The following is a 15,662-nucleotide window of genomic DNA, read 5'->3' as shown; positions in this document are numbered from 1 at the left end:
GGAGATGCCTACTATGCAAAACCATTCACTCGCTGCAGCTGCCTGCTTCGAGGGTGGGAGAGTGGCGAATGGCATCCCCGGCCCAGAGTCGCAGCCGTTAGGGCACATGTATTCAGGGCAAGGCAAATCGACGCGCAGCAGACGGTGGGACGTGGAGCCCCTGAACAGGTGCAAAGGCAGATGATGCAGAAATCCAAAGAGCCAGGAGGAGTTGGGTGCAGGGACCGTCCTCCGACAGCCAGAGTTTCAGACTAGGAGGCTCAGCCAGCCCCCGGGGGTCAGCCCGCGCCGTGCTCTCGCACGTTCTGTGATTCCCCTCCCCCTCCTCCTGCCCAGGCAGCAGCACGTGCCTACAGCGTCCGCCCAGCGCGCTTCTTGGGGCGGGCCCTCGAGAAGCGGAGGGGCGGGGCTGGTCGGTGGCAGGGGCGGCGCTGGGACTTGTAGGCAGCAAACCCTGAAGCCAACCGTCCTGGCCACCAGCAGCAGTGTGCCACCCAGAGGGAACTGAGACCCCAGGAAGGCACCCATGTGGCTAAGACTTCGGGGCCAGACAGTCTCCGCCCTCTAGGGATGCCAAGAACGTACTTTAACTGGTTTTCAAAGAAGCTTCTCAAGGGGTCTTTTGGTCAGGAGCCCTCTTTACACCCACCATGGGTTCGCTCAACAGACATTGCCCAAGGCAGGCTTCCCTTGCCAAACCCTACAGTTTGAGGAAAACCTGCAAGAGCCCTGCTGTCAAGGAGCTCACTCAGCATCGTCAGGAGACCCTTAGACCGGGAGGAGGCCAGGTTGGTTAGTGTTTGGGGAAAACCGAACAGCAAAGGAGGGCAAAGGTGGGAAGAAGGCTGCGAGGAGGTAACCCCAGCAGGCTCTCAGGCATTGGGGGGCGGGGAGAGGGTCTGCTCTGTGTGAAGGCGCCTGGCTTCACAGGCAAGGAGCCAACTGTGCAAGCCCCGGGTGGGCTGAGCTTACCAGGAGGCTATCTGACTCTCTGTCCCCCTTGACCATGGGCTGGGCCAGTTGTAACCCCACTAAAAGTTTCAGGTCCTCAGGTTCCACTGTGATAGCCAGAGATGAGGACATGGGGGACGCTGGATGAGGGCTGCTTCGTGGCCCAGCCGCTAAGGCATCTAGCCTGCTTCTGGGCTGAAATTCCTGATTTCTTTTTTAGATACGATTTTATGTCTCACAGGCTGGCTTCTGGCCTTCTGTGTAGCAGGGGATGAGCCTGTAATCCTCTCAACTCCACCTCCTGAGCATTAAAACCAGTGTGTCACCACTGCGAGATTTACATCTCTTCAACAAGGGGCCCCACGTTTGCATTTGAGCTGGGCCAGAAGAGTTCTGCAGGCTGGCATCTTGTCCCAGCCTTGGCCACCTTTCCACACATGACATGCTGTGCTTTCTGCTTGTTTTCTGGCTAAGGGGTGGCCCCAGAGTCCCCATGCTGGTGATAAAGAAGCCCAGCCGCCTCAGCTCTCCTGCATGGCCTGGGGCTTTTAGCCTCCAGCAGGCTGTTAAAGATACAGTCATTGTGAATTCCACAGAAGCCCGAGGGTCCCAGGAGTATGCTTCTCTTGAAGCCCCAGCATAAAGTGCCGGACACCCCAGGTCTCCAAAAGTATTTATGATGTGAATTATGCCTATATACGGCAAAATACACTACCTTGCATTTACTTTTTTTTTTTTTTGAGATAGTCTCATTTAGCCCAGCTGATCTCAAATTTACTACAAAGGGTGGCCTTGAACTTCTAGCCCTCCTTCTTCCCCTTCCTGAGTGCTGGGTTTACAGGTGTGTGCCATCAGCCAGGTTTATGTGATGCTGAGATCAAATGTAAGGTTTCTTCGCACGTGACCAGCTGAGCCACTACTTCGGACCTTTTAAAAAGTACGTTGCACCCCTAGTCTCTTCAGCGTAAACCACTGAATCGAGCAGAAGCTACCGGATCTTGAGCCCGGCGAGACCAGTTGTGATTGATACCCGCGAACACAGGAGCGTCCAGGCACGTGGGGCGTGTCTAGAACTACATTTCCCGGCGCCCCCCGCTACCGGGGGGCGTGTCTGAAATAAGGGGCGTGGCTGCTGGGCGTGGCCGGCTACAAAGGCGGCCGGCAGCCCGCGGGGCGCAGAGTAGGAGCATCGCGGCTGACCGACGACTGGCCTGGAACAGCGTGGGAGACTCGGATTCGGCCTGCGACGCCCCCGCATGCGCCGGCCGGCTCGGTAGCGGCGGCCCCCATGCTGCTGCAGCCCACGTGCGCCCCAAACGTGTTCCCGCGGCCGTCCGCCGCTCCCAGCGCCATGCACGGCTCGCAGAAGGATACCACGTTCACCAAGATCTTCGTGGGCGGCCTGCCCTACCACACCACCGACGCATCGCTCAGAAAGTACTTCGAGGGCTTCGGAGACATCGAGGAGGCCGTGGTCATCACCGACCGCCAGACCGGCAAGTCCCGCGGCTACGGCTTCGTGAGTGCCCGCGGCGCGCGCACCTGCCGCCGCCCCTCCCCCATCGCCTCCCAGACCCGCCGCGCGCAGCCGGGACTCCGGGGCTTCCCGGGGCCGTCGGCCCTTCCCCCACACTTTCCAGCCTCCCCAAATAAGCGTCAGCTTTAACACTAGCGACTTGAAGACGGTTTCCCACTTCCTTCCACTCTAGCGTCCCCAAACTTCTCCTCTGAGAAAGTTAACGGTACTTATTCCTGGGCAGAACAGCCTGGCGGGGGGGAAGGGGGGAGCTCCCCCCCTAGGGGTTCTCTTTGCTCCACCTCCCAGGGGATTATCGCTGTCCTTGAAGGCTCCATTTCCCAGCACTTGAACTTAGGGGAAGAAGCTGCAGTCCTAGAGGCAGAGAAGACAGCTCAAGGGTCCTGAATACTAAATATCCTCCTGCTCCTGGGAGGGAAGACCCAGGGATGGCCTGATGCCAGGGCAGGACCCTCTTCCCCTCTGTCCTGCTTCCCTCAGCCAGCCACCGAAGCCCCTGACCCTCCGTGTTCCCGCAGGTGACCATGGCGGATCGGGCAGCAGCTGATAGGGCTTGCAAAGACCCTAACCCTATCATCGATGGCCGCAAGGCCAATGTGAACCTGGCCTACCTGGGTGCCAAACCTAGGAGCCTGCAGACTGGTGAGCGTTTGAGCTTTCTTTCCAGCCCTTCTTGTTTCTATATTCAGCCTTGCTATCTGTCTGATGGAATACACTGCCCTCGCTCCCCCTTTGTCCCAGAGTGGCAGCCAGCGGTCATGTGCCCTGCAGAGCCAGCCTAGGGCAGCCACCCCTAGCTTGGAAGCTTGCTCTTCTTTTTTCAGCAGTGTATAGTCCCAGGGATACCAACTCTCAAATGTCTGCCCTACCCGTGGGAAGGGGAGAAGTCAGTTGCTGACGGGGCTGGAGATTAGGAGTCACCCAGAGAAGCTGCTGCCACCTGTAGACTTCTCTGCTTTGGATGTTTTGAGAGTTCACTAGCAGGGACAGAGGTGGTGGTTGGGTTGAGAAGAAAGCTTACTGTCCTCTGTGACTAGGGGAGTGTGGCACGCAAGACTCTGCCTCCCTGTGTATGGCCTTGGGACCTTACCCGTATAGTATCCTGTTCCTAACTCTCCTCTTGTTTTAGGTTTTGCCGTCGGTGTACAGCAGCTACACCCCACCTTGATCCAGCGCACCTATGGGTGAGTGGATATAGCTGGTGTGGGTGGGAGGGCCTTGAGGTGAGACAGCTGTGGGCTTCTGTCTCAGATCTGCAAGGCTGGGGAAATGGCTGTTTTCAGAAACTCATTGTGTTTTGGAAGTGTGGAGGAAGAGATAAAGACCAACTGCCTTTCTCTAACTCAAAGGGGAGCACCCGCCTTCAAGCCTGGTGCATGCCTTGCCCCCACTATGTGACACCTCCTCGGCCAGGTGTCACGTGGCCATCTGTGCCTCACTTCCTCACCTGTGCAGTGAATGTGGGGGCTCAGTCCGTCCCCAGCGCAGGCAGCCCTCCTAGAGTGTATGCCAAGGCTGAATGGACCTGGTGACCTAGGCTCTTCCTGGGGTGCTCTCTAATGTGGACCAGTGCCATGGAAGTAGCTCCTGTGGGACTGTACCTGGTGAGGGTTCATGTTTGTGAAAGGCATAGTAGGTGACTGTCACTAGTTGGGTTTTTTTTTTTTTTTTTTTTTGGATTTTCAAGACAGGGTTTCTCCGTAGCTTTTGGTTCCTGTCCTGGAACTAGCTCTTGTAGACCCGGCTGGTCTCGAACTCACAGAGATCCGCCTGCCTCTGCCTCCCGAGTGCTGGGATTAAAGGCGACTAGTTGGCTTTTTGTGTGAGTTGCTTGTTCCATGTCCCACCTCCTCCCATACTAAAAAGAGTAGGCTTGGCAGCTGCTTGGGGAAGGGCTCACAAGCTTGAGGGACACAAGCGTTAGACCCTGCCACTCGGTTTGGCCACAATCAGCTGTTTGTCTGGTGTAGACTGGCTGTGAATGAGCCAGGTGGGTGGGAACTCTCTCTCACACACACACACACCCGCTTTGCACTGGCAAGCTTGCCAAATCCTTACTGCCAGGTTTTGTGTCTCAGCTTGGTGGGTGAGGTAGAGTGGGGTTTGTCGGGGCAGGAGCTGGGAGGTAGAGTGGGGTGTCTTTTGGGGTTGGAGCTGAACGGTGCAGTGGGGTGGGTGTATGTTGGGGTGAGAGCTGAGTTTGGCCAGCATAGTGGGTCAGATGGCTGGAAACAGTGCCGCATGCTCTAAGTGTGTGCTTGTTCTGTGGGATGCCACTGGTATTCTCCACAACTCTCCTTGGGGATTGGTGTGAGCCACGCAGGGGCATTATCTGTGGGCAGCTGTGTTCTGGGCCCCAGCCTGCGTTTTCTCATGTGTTGTCACTGGTCTCCTGGGGACGTATTTGGGGTGCTACCGTGGCAGATAGTGCCAGATCACTTTTTTTGGCCTGGGATCTGTTCCCTATGTGTTCTAGGCTGTCTGGAAGAGGTTTAGGAACATCGTAGCCTTGGTATCTGCGCAGTAGCTTCTCCCCTGCCGGCTATGTGAGGAGGGTGCCCCTCTCTCCGGTAGCTTGCTGTGCTCCTGGGTCCTGGGTTTCAGGCTGATGCTGGACTGAGACGAGAGACGCTTGCACTGGGACGGGTTCCCCTGCCCCTTGCAGTCACGAGTGCCTGCCCGGCTCTGCGGCCCTCAGCTAGGTTCACAGCCTCTGTACTCTCCGACTGTCCCCCCTTTGGTTGTCTTTCCTCATCTGGAAAATGGGGGCACTACTACTTATAGACAGCATGTCCTAGTCTCTGGAAAAGGCCCTCCTCCTGTCCTCATAGATAGCTAGTGACTTACCCAGGGGGTGAGGTGTGGACCTGTAAACTCAGGGCCACGCTTGCTGTCTTTGGGGGTGCGCATGTTCTGGAGCCCTGATACTCGGGGGTATCTGGCGTCAGGCCACAGTAGTTTGTAACTAGATTAGCAGACTGGTTGTCTACCACTTTGACTACAAAGTGTTTGGAGGGTGCCAAGGAGTGTAGACCCAAATGGACAGGTGGGCAGAGGGACTGGCTGAACTGCAGTGCCATTTGGTCCTTGGGTTCCTTTGAGGAACATCCCACTTCTTGCCCTTACCAAACCGTGTGTGTGTGTGTGTGTGTGTGTGTGTGAGAGAGAGAGAGAGAGACAGAGACAGACAGAGACAGACCACGTGTGTAACCAGGCCTCGCTGCCTGGGCCATTGCTATAAGTGCCCTGCCCTCCCAGCTGGGAGGCAGAGTTGGGCTGTCAGCGGCTTCCTTTGTTTTTGCAAACAATCAGGCTGGCCTGGCTGGGCCTGACTCAGCGGTTGGTTTTGTCAGTCAGCCTTGGGCTACCCTGGCTGAGGGCCTGGTGGGAGCTGGAACCCTGGCAGCTCAGAGCCTGCAGGCGCCTACGTGACTGTACTTTTTCCTAGGGCTTCTGGACCCTTGACATTTAAGACCCCCACAACCCGCCTATGAGCCAAACCACTGTTGGGGTCCTCACCTGTCTGGTCAGAACTACCCGTCAGCTTATGAAGACTCTTGAGAACACGATGCTTTGCTGTTTACCTGGGTCCCCATCTGCTTGCCCCCGTGCCTGCTTGTTGACCAGGCCTTGTACAGCCTTGCTGGCTGTACAGCCTGTGCCTGTCCATCATGTAACCGAATCTGTGGGACAAGACTTGGTGTCTGGTGAAGCTTTCCTCAGCCATTGCAATAGTTTTTGCCAGCCTTCAGGCTTGTGTGGTAATCCCTGCTGTGGATAAGTGGCCCAGGACCTTCCAGCAATGGGGTCTCTTCCAGCCCTGGGACACAGTCAGCAGAGCAGATGGGAGGGGAGGGCTGAGATTACCCCACCCTGGTTATGTTTGTCAGGGCTTCCCAGGGTCAAGGGTGTCTGCCCACACTCAGCCTACGGCTCATGGAGAGCCGAGGTGTGTCTCTGGCCTGGCAGCCCTTGGAGCCTCTCCTGAGTTATATTTGAAGGGCTGTTGCTCCAGCAGGCTGTTCTCCCTGTTCTTAAGGGGAACCTTGCTGTGGCAAGATGCCCAGATACTCTGATCCTTTCTCCCCAAAATAGGGCCAGGCCAGGCCCTAGGGGCTGAGGTCAAGCCAGAGTCCCAAACGTGCTGGGTGTCAGGCTGCACCTCCGGACAGCAGCATTGGTGACAGGGCCACGTTAAGGACTGACTGAGCAAGGTGTGTGGAGTATGTTGATCCCAAGGCCATGGAGAGCCTTGGGGTTTGTCCTAGATGATCCCACAACAAGCCTAAGCTTGGGGCCACATAGACTGCAGGCCTGCCTTCTCCCTAGGACCACCCAGGCCCATCCCTCTCTTCCCAGCACCTCCCTTGCTCACGTGACAGTTTTTGGATGAGTGAACTCATGTCCCCGAGACCAACAACAATTTGGCATCCTCTCTCTGGCTTGGGTTTTCTTTCCCATAGTCTTCATTTTAGAGACTGTGTTTTCTGTGGTATGAACCTGGTACCCACATGGTGATGTTTGTCCTGATTTCATGTCACCAGACCTGTGGACTAGAGGTGGTGAGAGGGAGGGGGGTGGTGAGACAGACATCCCCAACCCAGTGCCCAGTGTGGCCAGGACCACTGCAGTTAGACAGGGTGCTACTGGGGGTGCTCCTCAGGAATGAACAGTGCTGTGTTATCTCACTGGCCAGTTGAGCCGCGTGTGTTACGGTGTAAATGAGCACCATAGTGTCTGAGTCCCCATAGGGTCTCACATTGTGAGGGCCATAGTGTCTGGGTCCCCATAGGGTCTTACATTGTGAGGGCCATAGTGTCTGGGTCCCCATAGAGTCCCACACTGTGCCAGCCTTTTTCCTGCACAGATAGTGTAGCCAAACAGTGGGGGGAGGTTGGAGAAAGGGATTTGCCCTAATTTCACTGAGGGCAGTGAAAGGTGAGGCCGGTGTGAGGCTGTTGGAGGGGCAGGTGTGTCGCACACTCTGGTTCACGAGGCCTCTCTAGGGGTGTGGCAGCGAGGAGTTGGAAGTATTGTAGGCACTAAGCCAGGCCCAGAGCAGCAGGTGTGAGCATGCCACCCCACCACCTGTGGGTTATCTTGGGGGTGGCCCTACTTGCTTCCCCCGTCATCACTTCCTGTTTGGCAGCCTGTCTGGAGGCAGGCGTGGGCTGTCTGTCTGACCCTCCCAGAGGGTGTGCTGCCTGTGCTGCTGCACCTGTTGTTTGTCTGCTGGGACAAGAAGCTAGCCTCGGGCGCTCTTGGGTTCATTTATTGCCAGGTGCCCAAGGTAGCGCTTCTGAAGCCTGAGGCTGAGGGTCCATGGCTCAGTTAGCCCCAGAGATGTGTCCATGGCACGGAGGTCCACCAGGTGGCCTCTGGCCCCCAAATCCTGGCTCAGGAATTGAGGCATCCCTTGGGACAGTGGCCTTACTCCCTTCCCCCAGCCTTCCTGTAGACTCGGTGTCAGCTGGGAACAGGCTGGGAGTCTGCAGAGTGATTCTGACCCTCCCTTTGTGTCAGGCCAGGGGCCCTAGCTCCACTGGTGTGACCACAGTGTCCTCTCCCAGGAGACTTGCAGCAAGGGAGACAGAAAGAACCATGCAGGGTGGTATAAAAGCTGTAGAGAAGGGGACTGTGGGGTGGTGGTGATATGGGAACAGAGGCCAGAGCCCAGCAGTGTGGGTCCTTTTTCTGAAACAAGGTCTTGTCATGCAGCCCAGGTTGGTCTTGAACCACCAGTGAGCTTCCTAAGTGCTAGGGTCAAAGTCAAGCACCATCGCTTCTTTTTTCTTGTTAAGCCAGGCAGGGTCTTCTAGCTCAGCATATGGAGCCCAGCAGACTGTGAACTCCTGGGTCACTGCCTCTGCCTCTTGCTTCTCTGGAGCTGGGACTTGAACCCAGCCTTATGCGTGCTAGATAAGCTCTCTACTCCTGGACTACAAGCAATCCGCTGTTTTCCAAGTGCTGGGATTCAGATTTGTTTTGAGGGCTGCATTGAGCCAGGCTTTCCCTTCGGACAGCTGCCATCTAGCCTGAGACAGAATCTCCTGGACCACTAGACCTGGGGAGAAGGGCTACGTTCCAAGGTGGACAGTAGATGGCCCTGACCTTAGAGGAAGAATGCCGTACAACTTAGACTGTAGCTCGCAGGCCTAAGGTGGGATTTGGGCAGGTTTGTGTCGACATGTTCTTAGCTGGCTCCCACTGTGGTGTGTCTTCTCCCTGCCTTCACTCACCCAGCTGCTGTGCACCCCAGAGAGCCTGGTGTCCCCCTCATAGGGGATTCCCAGGAGGCCTGCCAGGCTGCCACACACGAATCACCGCCCCGCCCCAAAGCTGGGGCTGCTGGTAAGTTGCCAGGCTTGCCTCCAGCACCCAGGCATAAGGCCCCCAGGGAGAAAGAAAAAAGTGAAATGGGCTCATTTGCCTTTTTCGTTTTTATTTTCAGTGTGGCTTCGTGTTCGGGAAATGGGCCCTCCTGGGCTGTGGCCAGTGAGTTTTCTGAAAGCTGGGCTTCACACACGGGGGCAGGGCCTGCATTGACACTGCTCACTTTGAACCCTCCTTAGTAGTAGCCACAGTAGCTGTGTGCTCAGGGTGGGGAGATGGATGTCTCAGATGCCGCTGCAGAGCTCCCATCTCTCTTCTGGGGGTAGCCAGCATCCCAGATGTGCCAGTGGTACCCTTAGTTTACAGTGGGGAAACAGGCAGTGAGATCTGGACCCTAGGCCAAGTCAGCCAAGTGCATCTGGCTGTTTATTTGTTGGCCTGACTCTGGACTTGATGGGAGGAGAGGCCACCTCTTCCCTCCCAGTGGGTCAGGTTCTCCTGGCCCCACCCTACAGACCCAGCTGTCAGCCCTGGCCAGCACCCATAGCAGCCCACTCTTGGCTCTTCCCTTCAGCCTCTGTAGCTTGATAGCTCAGTGTTACCCCAAACCAGACACTACTAGGAAGCTGAGAGCTTGAGCCATCCTTCCCCTAGCGTCACATAGGTCTCCCTGGCAAGAGGGTCCCCAAAGCTCCAGAATTTAGACTCCTTTGGTGGCCTCTGGCCTAGGAACTCTTCTGCTGCTGCTGCTACTTAGGGTGGGTTTAATTGTCCTGGGCCACCCTGGCTCGAGAAAGGGCAGAAGATTCCCTGAAAAGGATGCGGAAATGGAACCCTAGGTGTGAGGAGACAGTGGCATCTGCTCTCAGCCAAGGCCTGGATGGGAATGAACCCGAAAAAGCTGGTGGCAGAGCACCCTGGAGAGAATGGGTCACCCCACCTTTAGATTTCAGCCCATAAGTCTGGACAGGCAGAGCATGAGGAGTGTCTGTTCACTTGACCTCCCCTTGGGCCCTGATGCTGCCAGGGGTCTGGAATTCACAGGGGTGATGTCTAGCTGCCTGTAAGCGTGTCATTCCGAGGACTGATAAGGATGCCACAGGTCTAAAGCAGGCAGTCGACCAAGGATGGCAGGTCAGACTGTCTGCTGTGAACTTGACTGACAGAGCTGTGTCTCCTGTCCCTTCCTACCCTGCTGGTGTCTGAGGCTGCTGCTCTATCTGCTGCCTCATGCCTGGGCCTTCTGGCTTGCCCCGGGGTGCTCAGATGTCCACAGATGCTGTTCTGGGCCTTTAGGGAACAATGGAGCAAGGAAACTCAGCCTGCATGGCCATGAAGGTTCATACAAATAAAAGGATAGGGTGCTTTGGTGTGGAAAATAAAAGGGGCAGGAGGGGCCCGCAAGATGATGCTGGGGGGAAGAAACCTTTGGGCCGTGTACCCCAGGTGTCAGTACCTCGGGGTGGCTGCAGTTCGGGGACAGCAGGATCATCCAGGGTGGAGAGGTGGGTGTGGGCTCTCATGTCGGAAGCCCCAGAAGCAGTTTGGATTTGCTTCTCGGTCCAGTGGGATGGTGCTAGTCCCTGGTTCTGGTCCCTGGAGTGATGTAATCTTGAAGTTTTAAGTGGTATATGAGGGACTTAGTGGGCTAGGCCAAGAGGAGTCTGCTGGCCCAGAGGTAGGAAGTGGGGGAGAGTGACGGTGGCTTTGGAAAGCTTTGGGTGGGTGGGCATGCTGGGACATGGAGGCATTGAGTCCTGCAGGGCCCCGTACTGCTGCAGTAGGAGGTTAGGAGGCTGGTACCCTTGCTAGGCTGGACATGAGAGTGTTGAATGGTGGCTGGCATTTGAATCTGAGCAGCACTGGGGATGTCTCTGGACAACATGGCACTTCCACATTGCTTGCAGCAGTGTGCACTCTGGAACCAGGGTCATCCATGGACTGGGCACAGGGCTAGAACTCAGGTGGGATTTTAATCTTTTTTTTTTTTTTTTTTTTTTTTTGGTTTTTCGAGACAGGGTTTCTCTGTGGCTTTGGAGCCTGTCCTGGAACTAGCTCTGTAGACCAGGCTGGTCTCGAACTCACAGAGATCCGCCTGCCTCTGCCTCCCGATTGCTGGGATTAAAGGCGTGTGCCACCATCGCCCGGCTCAGGTGGGATTTTAAAGTAGAGTGATCTGTGTGCCAGAGTGTTCTCTGGTGTGCAGGCCCCGTCCCAGCTGCTGCTGCTTTAACCTGGATGTCTGTGGTGTTGGCCGTAGTGTGGAGTCTTCTCAGAGTAGCCTTAGCTGTCCTGGAACTCGTTTTGTAGACTAGGCTGGCCTTGAACTCAGAGATCCACTTCTGCTTCTGCCTCCCGAGCACTGGTATTAAAGGATTGTTAGAACTGTGGTTCCAGGGGCGTGTGGTATAAGCAGGTGACTGGATAGTCTGAGTCGTTTTCACCTGCCCTGTGTCAGGCACCACAGTCGTGCCTGGCAGAGACCTCAAGGAAAGTACAGGTGAGCATGCAGAGACCCAGAGCATTTAGGGCGTACAGGATTGGGCAGGTCCTCCAGGTGGGCAGAGCAGGGAACCTCAGTGTTAGCAAATGCCACCCCTAGAGGAATTGGGTAAGGGTGTCCCACCCTTGTTTCGGAAAGTTAAGAGCATAACTCTCTTGGAGCTTCCTGCCTGACACCCAGGTAGGGACACCATGTAGGCTTTGCTGCTCTAGCAAGGCCTCGGTCTTGCCCGGTGGGGAGCGTGCATCCAGCAGCACCATCCTCCTTGGGCCGTCCTTGGGAAGCCCTCATCTCTTGGACCTGTGCGTGTTCGGTGGGCTAGGCCTGGAGTGTGCAGCTCACCCATCAGTTTCATCTTTCAGAGGTGTTGCTATGGGCAGGAGCCTGCTTGGGGTGGGATTGGATGCCATTCCCTGGTCTCCTGGGTGACTTTGGTTATTTGTGATCTGACACAAGCTGCTGGGACTCACTGAGTTTGTCTTGCTGGGTGTGCTCTCTCCAGAGATGTGCACACCCTAGGGCTGGGTGTGTGCAAAGCAGCAGCACTGGGGAGCAGCTAAACCTTTTCTTTTGGAGCAGAGCCTCTCTCTGGAGTTAGGCTGTGTGCTAGGCCTGCCTCAAAGATGTTACGGGAAGCTGAGGCTGCAGCTGGCCCAGAGCACAGCTTAGACACACCATGAGAGCGAGCGAGCTGCATGCTGACTCCCTTGGTGGCGCCCCCACTCTGTGTACTGCAAGATGCCACCAGCAGCCCCTCTGCAGGTGTTTAGTGCACAGTATGGGCACTGCTGTAGACATGTCTGAGGTCCAGAGAGGCTGCCCAGCAGGGGACTGGCTGTGCAGGCAGATCCAGCAGCAGGTTCTCTACTCAACTGCCTGCTGCCCAGCCTCAGTTTCCCCTGTAGTCATGCTGTGCTTCCTGAGGGAGCCGCAGCTGGTGCCCAAGTTTCTGAGGGTGTGGAGTGGGCACAGGGCACTCAGCCCTCCTGACTTTAAAATGGCTGTGCTGATGGGACATTAGATAAGGCCCCTGGAGCATCTTGTTACTTAGCAGGGCACAAACCAAGCGCACCAGCACCCTGTGCCCTCCATCCTGCAGTGGGTGTACCTGCAACCCTGCTGCCCAGCCTTCCCTGGCAAGAGTTGAGTAAGGACTCCATGAGGGAGGAGCTCCTGCTGTTCAGGAGCTAGTGGGTGGCTGAGGAGCGTGGGTGTCACTGGGAGGGGCAGGTATCTGCCATGTGAGCTGCACTGCCCCCATGGTTTTTCTCAGGTCTTGAGATTCCCGGTTTAAACACTGTTCAGTGGGCATTGGTGGGAGATGCAAGGTGGGCCTAGGTTGAGGAGGAAGACACTGAGAACAGGTGTTTGGTGGCACGTAAAGCAATGGCACTGCTTGTGCAAAGGCCCTGTGTCAGTACAGGTGGCATGTTGCTGAAACTGTCTTGGAGATGGGGTTATAGATGGGCAGGGCACGGGTCCCTTGGCCTCCCCCACTCTGCCGCCATTGCGTTCCTTTCTCCTATAGCCCCTGACACTCTGCTTGGCCCACAGGCTGACTCCCCACTACATCTACCCGCCAGCCATCGTGCAGCCCAGCGTGGTGATACCTGCCACCCCGGTCCCGTCACTGTCCTCGCCCTACCTTGAGTATACACCAAGCAGCCCAGCCTATGCCCAGTACCCTCCAGCCACCTATGACCAGTACCCGTACGCCGCCTCGCCTGCCACAGCCACCAGCTTCGTGGGCTATGGCTACCCAGCTGCCATGCCCCCAGCCTTGTCTGCCGCTGCCCCTGCAGGCACCACCTTCCTGCAGTACCAGGCGCCTCAGCTACAGCCTGACAGGATGCAGTGAGGCGCGTCCTGCCTAGGGCCACAGCCACTGCCTGCCAGCCTCGGGAGCCACCAGCACTTGGGTCTCCTCAGGCCCCTGGGCCCACTTGCCAAGGGCACCAGACAGCATCTTCTCCAGCCCAGGCCCTGCTGTGCCTTGAGGAAGGCCATGAGAAGTAAGGGTACACTCTTGGGAATCTCTGCAGCCACTCCATGCCAGGTGCCTTACTCTGGGACGTGTACAGACGTCTGCCTTCCTCTCTGGGAACCCCGTCCATTGCCCCTCAGTCGAAGCACTGTGCCATGTCCTGTTGGAATTGTTCTACTATGAAGGCAAGACCATCATCACCAAGAACTCCAAATCTGTGTTTTACTTAGAGACTGGCTTTGGTCAGTAATTCCCTTTGGAGACAATGACAGTATTTCTCTGTGACAGTGTCACTGATGGGATGCCTGGAGCTACCCCCTTTCCCATGGGGTGGCCATCGTCAGACCACAGCCCTGCAGGGCCCTGGGCCCCTGTCTGTCTGATGCTGCCCACCTTACCTGCAGAGGTGCCCGTCAGGGCGAATTCTCAGGTGTCTGTTGCTGTGCCATTGAGGCCTTCTTCCTGGCCCTGCACCCTCTAGGCAGGCTCTGTACCCGCCCATCCACCCTCCTGTAGTCACCTGCGTGCCAGACAGCACAGAGGGAGAAGTCCTGCCCATGTCTGGAAGGGGTGCAGTGGGCATCTCTGGCAGCATGGGCTGCCCGCAGGCTGGGCAGTGGGTCCTTCCACACCTACCTCAGGGAGCCAGTGTGAAGGCCCTCAGCAGCATGCCTGCTCCTCAGCCCAGAGGACAGAGGGAGTAATGTTATAATAATATTTTTATTAGAATATTCTGATTATAAAAATAAAACTTGTTTTCTTTAAAGAGAAAGTCTGTCCAACATTTTTCTCTCAGTGGCCATGGTGGTCCTGTGTCCAGGGTTTCTGACAGCTGTTTATCAAACCCTTACCCTGCTTCAGCCTCTGCTGATCTGTTAGCTTCAGAGACAAGCAGGGCCGGCCCCAGTATGGCCCAGCAGTCTGAACCAGAGGACTCTAACCCGCAAGGTAGGTGCAGCCAGGTCTGGGCGGGGTTCACTGTTGGCCCCAATGCTCAAGCCTTTAGAAGTGAACCTGGGTTGATTTCTTGCACTGTACCTTAGGTTCCCCAAAACCCCGTTCTGGTTTCCACTTAGTTTGTCTGTGAGATGCGCCTGGAGTGTCTGTGACCCAGGCCCAGCTGCGCTCTCAGGGCTGGGTTTGCTTTCATCCCAGGCCTCCACCTCCAAGTGTCAGTTTGCAAACACTAAAGGGTCAGAAGGTCAACATGGGGGCTCCTAACCCACAACTGACATCTGTTGCTGCTGATAAGAGTGTGGGGCCAGGGAGGGGTGGCGGGCACTGCCAGGGTTATCAGGAAGGCCACGTGAAGCCAGCATACTTCCTGTCTCTATCAGCTGGTGGCAGCCACAGGGGCAGGCCCTCAGGAAGGCCCCTTGGTCTGGATAATGCCCTCCTGGGTCTTAGGATTGAGGGCTCTAAACAGGGCAAACCTAGGAGAGCAATAGGTGCTGTTTTGTGCCAAGGACACGGTGGGCCAAATGCAGTCAGCAGAGCCACACTGCCATCAGTAATTACAATGGTAACCACTGCTCCTGCTACCGGACAGTTTCCCATGGGATGTCCCCAGGTATAGGTGGCAAGCTGTTCATTGTCCCTTGTGCAGCATGGTGAAAGGTCTGGTTAGGAGAGCTCACACTGTTCCAGGACAGGGATTTTCACTGCTTCACCTCCCAAGGACAGGATTTCTGCCCCAGAAATCTGTTCCTAGCTGTTAGCACAGACCTGGTGCACAGTGTGACCCAGAGAGGGGCACAGGTTCCATCCAGCCTGATGGCCAGGCACACTCCTGTGTAAACAGATGCTTACAGACTGCATACACGTTAGTGTGCTCGCCCTCTACATAAAGGTTCAGCAGGCCAGTCACAGGGATACACACAAACTCCACACGCAGGATACACTTTCACAATTACACAAGCACACCTGACTCGGCTCAAATGCACACTTGCAGATGTCTGCAAAGCAACACACACGTACATGTGCACATACACACTCCAGAACCAGGCATACTGGGTAGCATGAAGAGGGTCCGTGTGTGTCGTCTATGTTATGTGTTAGGTGAGGACCACGGCCTACGCAGCTACAGTTTTGAGCAGGAGCCACTTGAGGGAGAAGCTGTGTGTGTGGGGCGGGGGGATCTGGGTGGCTGGATGAAGAGGAGGGGGATCTCAGGCCCTGGGCTGGACCTTCTCTGTGCAGGGGCAGCCAGCTCTCACTCCCTGCTGCAGCTTTTCCTTCTGGCCTAAGTGCTGAGGGGCAGCAGCCCAGATAAGAGTGAGGCTGAGCCCAGCGCTGTCCTGTATGGGCCATTCAGTTGAGCCTCATCTACCATATTTGCCCAGAGCCCAAAGCTT

At 56.3% G+C, this 15,662-nt stretch overlaps 1 protein-coding gene across 3 annotated transcripts; it reads left to right on the top strand.

The window, feature by feature from the left end:
* Positions 1 to 2,123: 2,123 nt before the first annotated feature.
* On the top strand, positions 2,124 to 14,074 carry Rbm38 (RNA binding motif protein 38). Of its 3 annotated transcripts, none has more exons than XM_057781037.1 (4): positions 2,124 to 2,470; positions 3,007 to 3,130; positions 3,618 to 3,672; positions 12,879 to 14,074. In XM_057781037.1, the coding sequence occupies exons 1-4, from the start codon at positions 2,240 to 2,242 to the stop codon at positions 13,180 to 13,182; spliced, it is 714 nt and encodes a 237-aa protein (XP_057637020.1). In that variant the 5' UTR covers positions 2,124 to 2,239; the 3' UTR covers positions 13,183 to 14,074. The 3 variants fall into 3 exon arrangements, with proteins under 3 accessions (XP_057637020.1, XP_057637022.1, XP_057637021.1); XM_057781039.1 differs by having other exon boundaries at positions 12,853 to 12,915; XM_057781038.1 differs by having other exon boundaries at positions 2,389 to 2,447.
* Positions 14,075 to 15,662: the final 1,588 nt, after the last annotated feature.

The sequence above is a fragment of the Chionomys nivalis genome, chromosome 9 (genome assembly GCF_950005125.1).
Source record: "Chionomys nivalis chromosome 9, mChiNiv1.1, whole genome shotgun sequence".
In the NCBI taxonomy this organism is placed as follows: Eukaryota; Metazoa; Chordata; class Mammalia; order Rodentia; family Cricetidae; genus Chionomys; species Chionomys nivalis.
This window is presented reverse-complemented; position numbering and strand designations above follow the sequence as displayed.

What these genes read in the sequence shown, in the direction of transcription:
- Rbm38 (XM_057781037.1), top strand. Translation starts at nt 2,240, where the DNA reads ATGCTGCTGCAGCCCACGTGCGCCCCAAACGTGTTCCCGCGGCCGTCC. An exon ending in ACCTAGGAGCCTGCAGACTG is followed by an intron (nt 3,131 to 3,617) that starts GTGAGCGTTTGA and finishes CTCTTGTTTTAG; the next exon opens with GTTTTGCCGTCGGTGTACAG. An exon ending in TTGATCCAGCGCACCTATGG is followed by an intron (nt 3,673 to 12,878) that starts GTGAGTGGATAT and finishes CTTGGCCCACAG; the next exon opens with GCTGACTCCCCACTACATCT.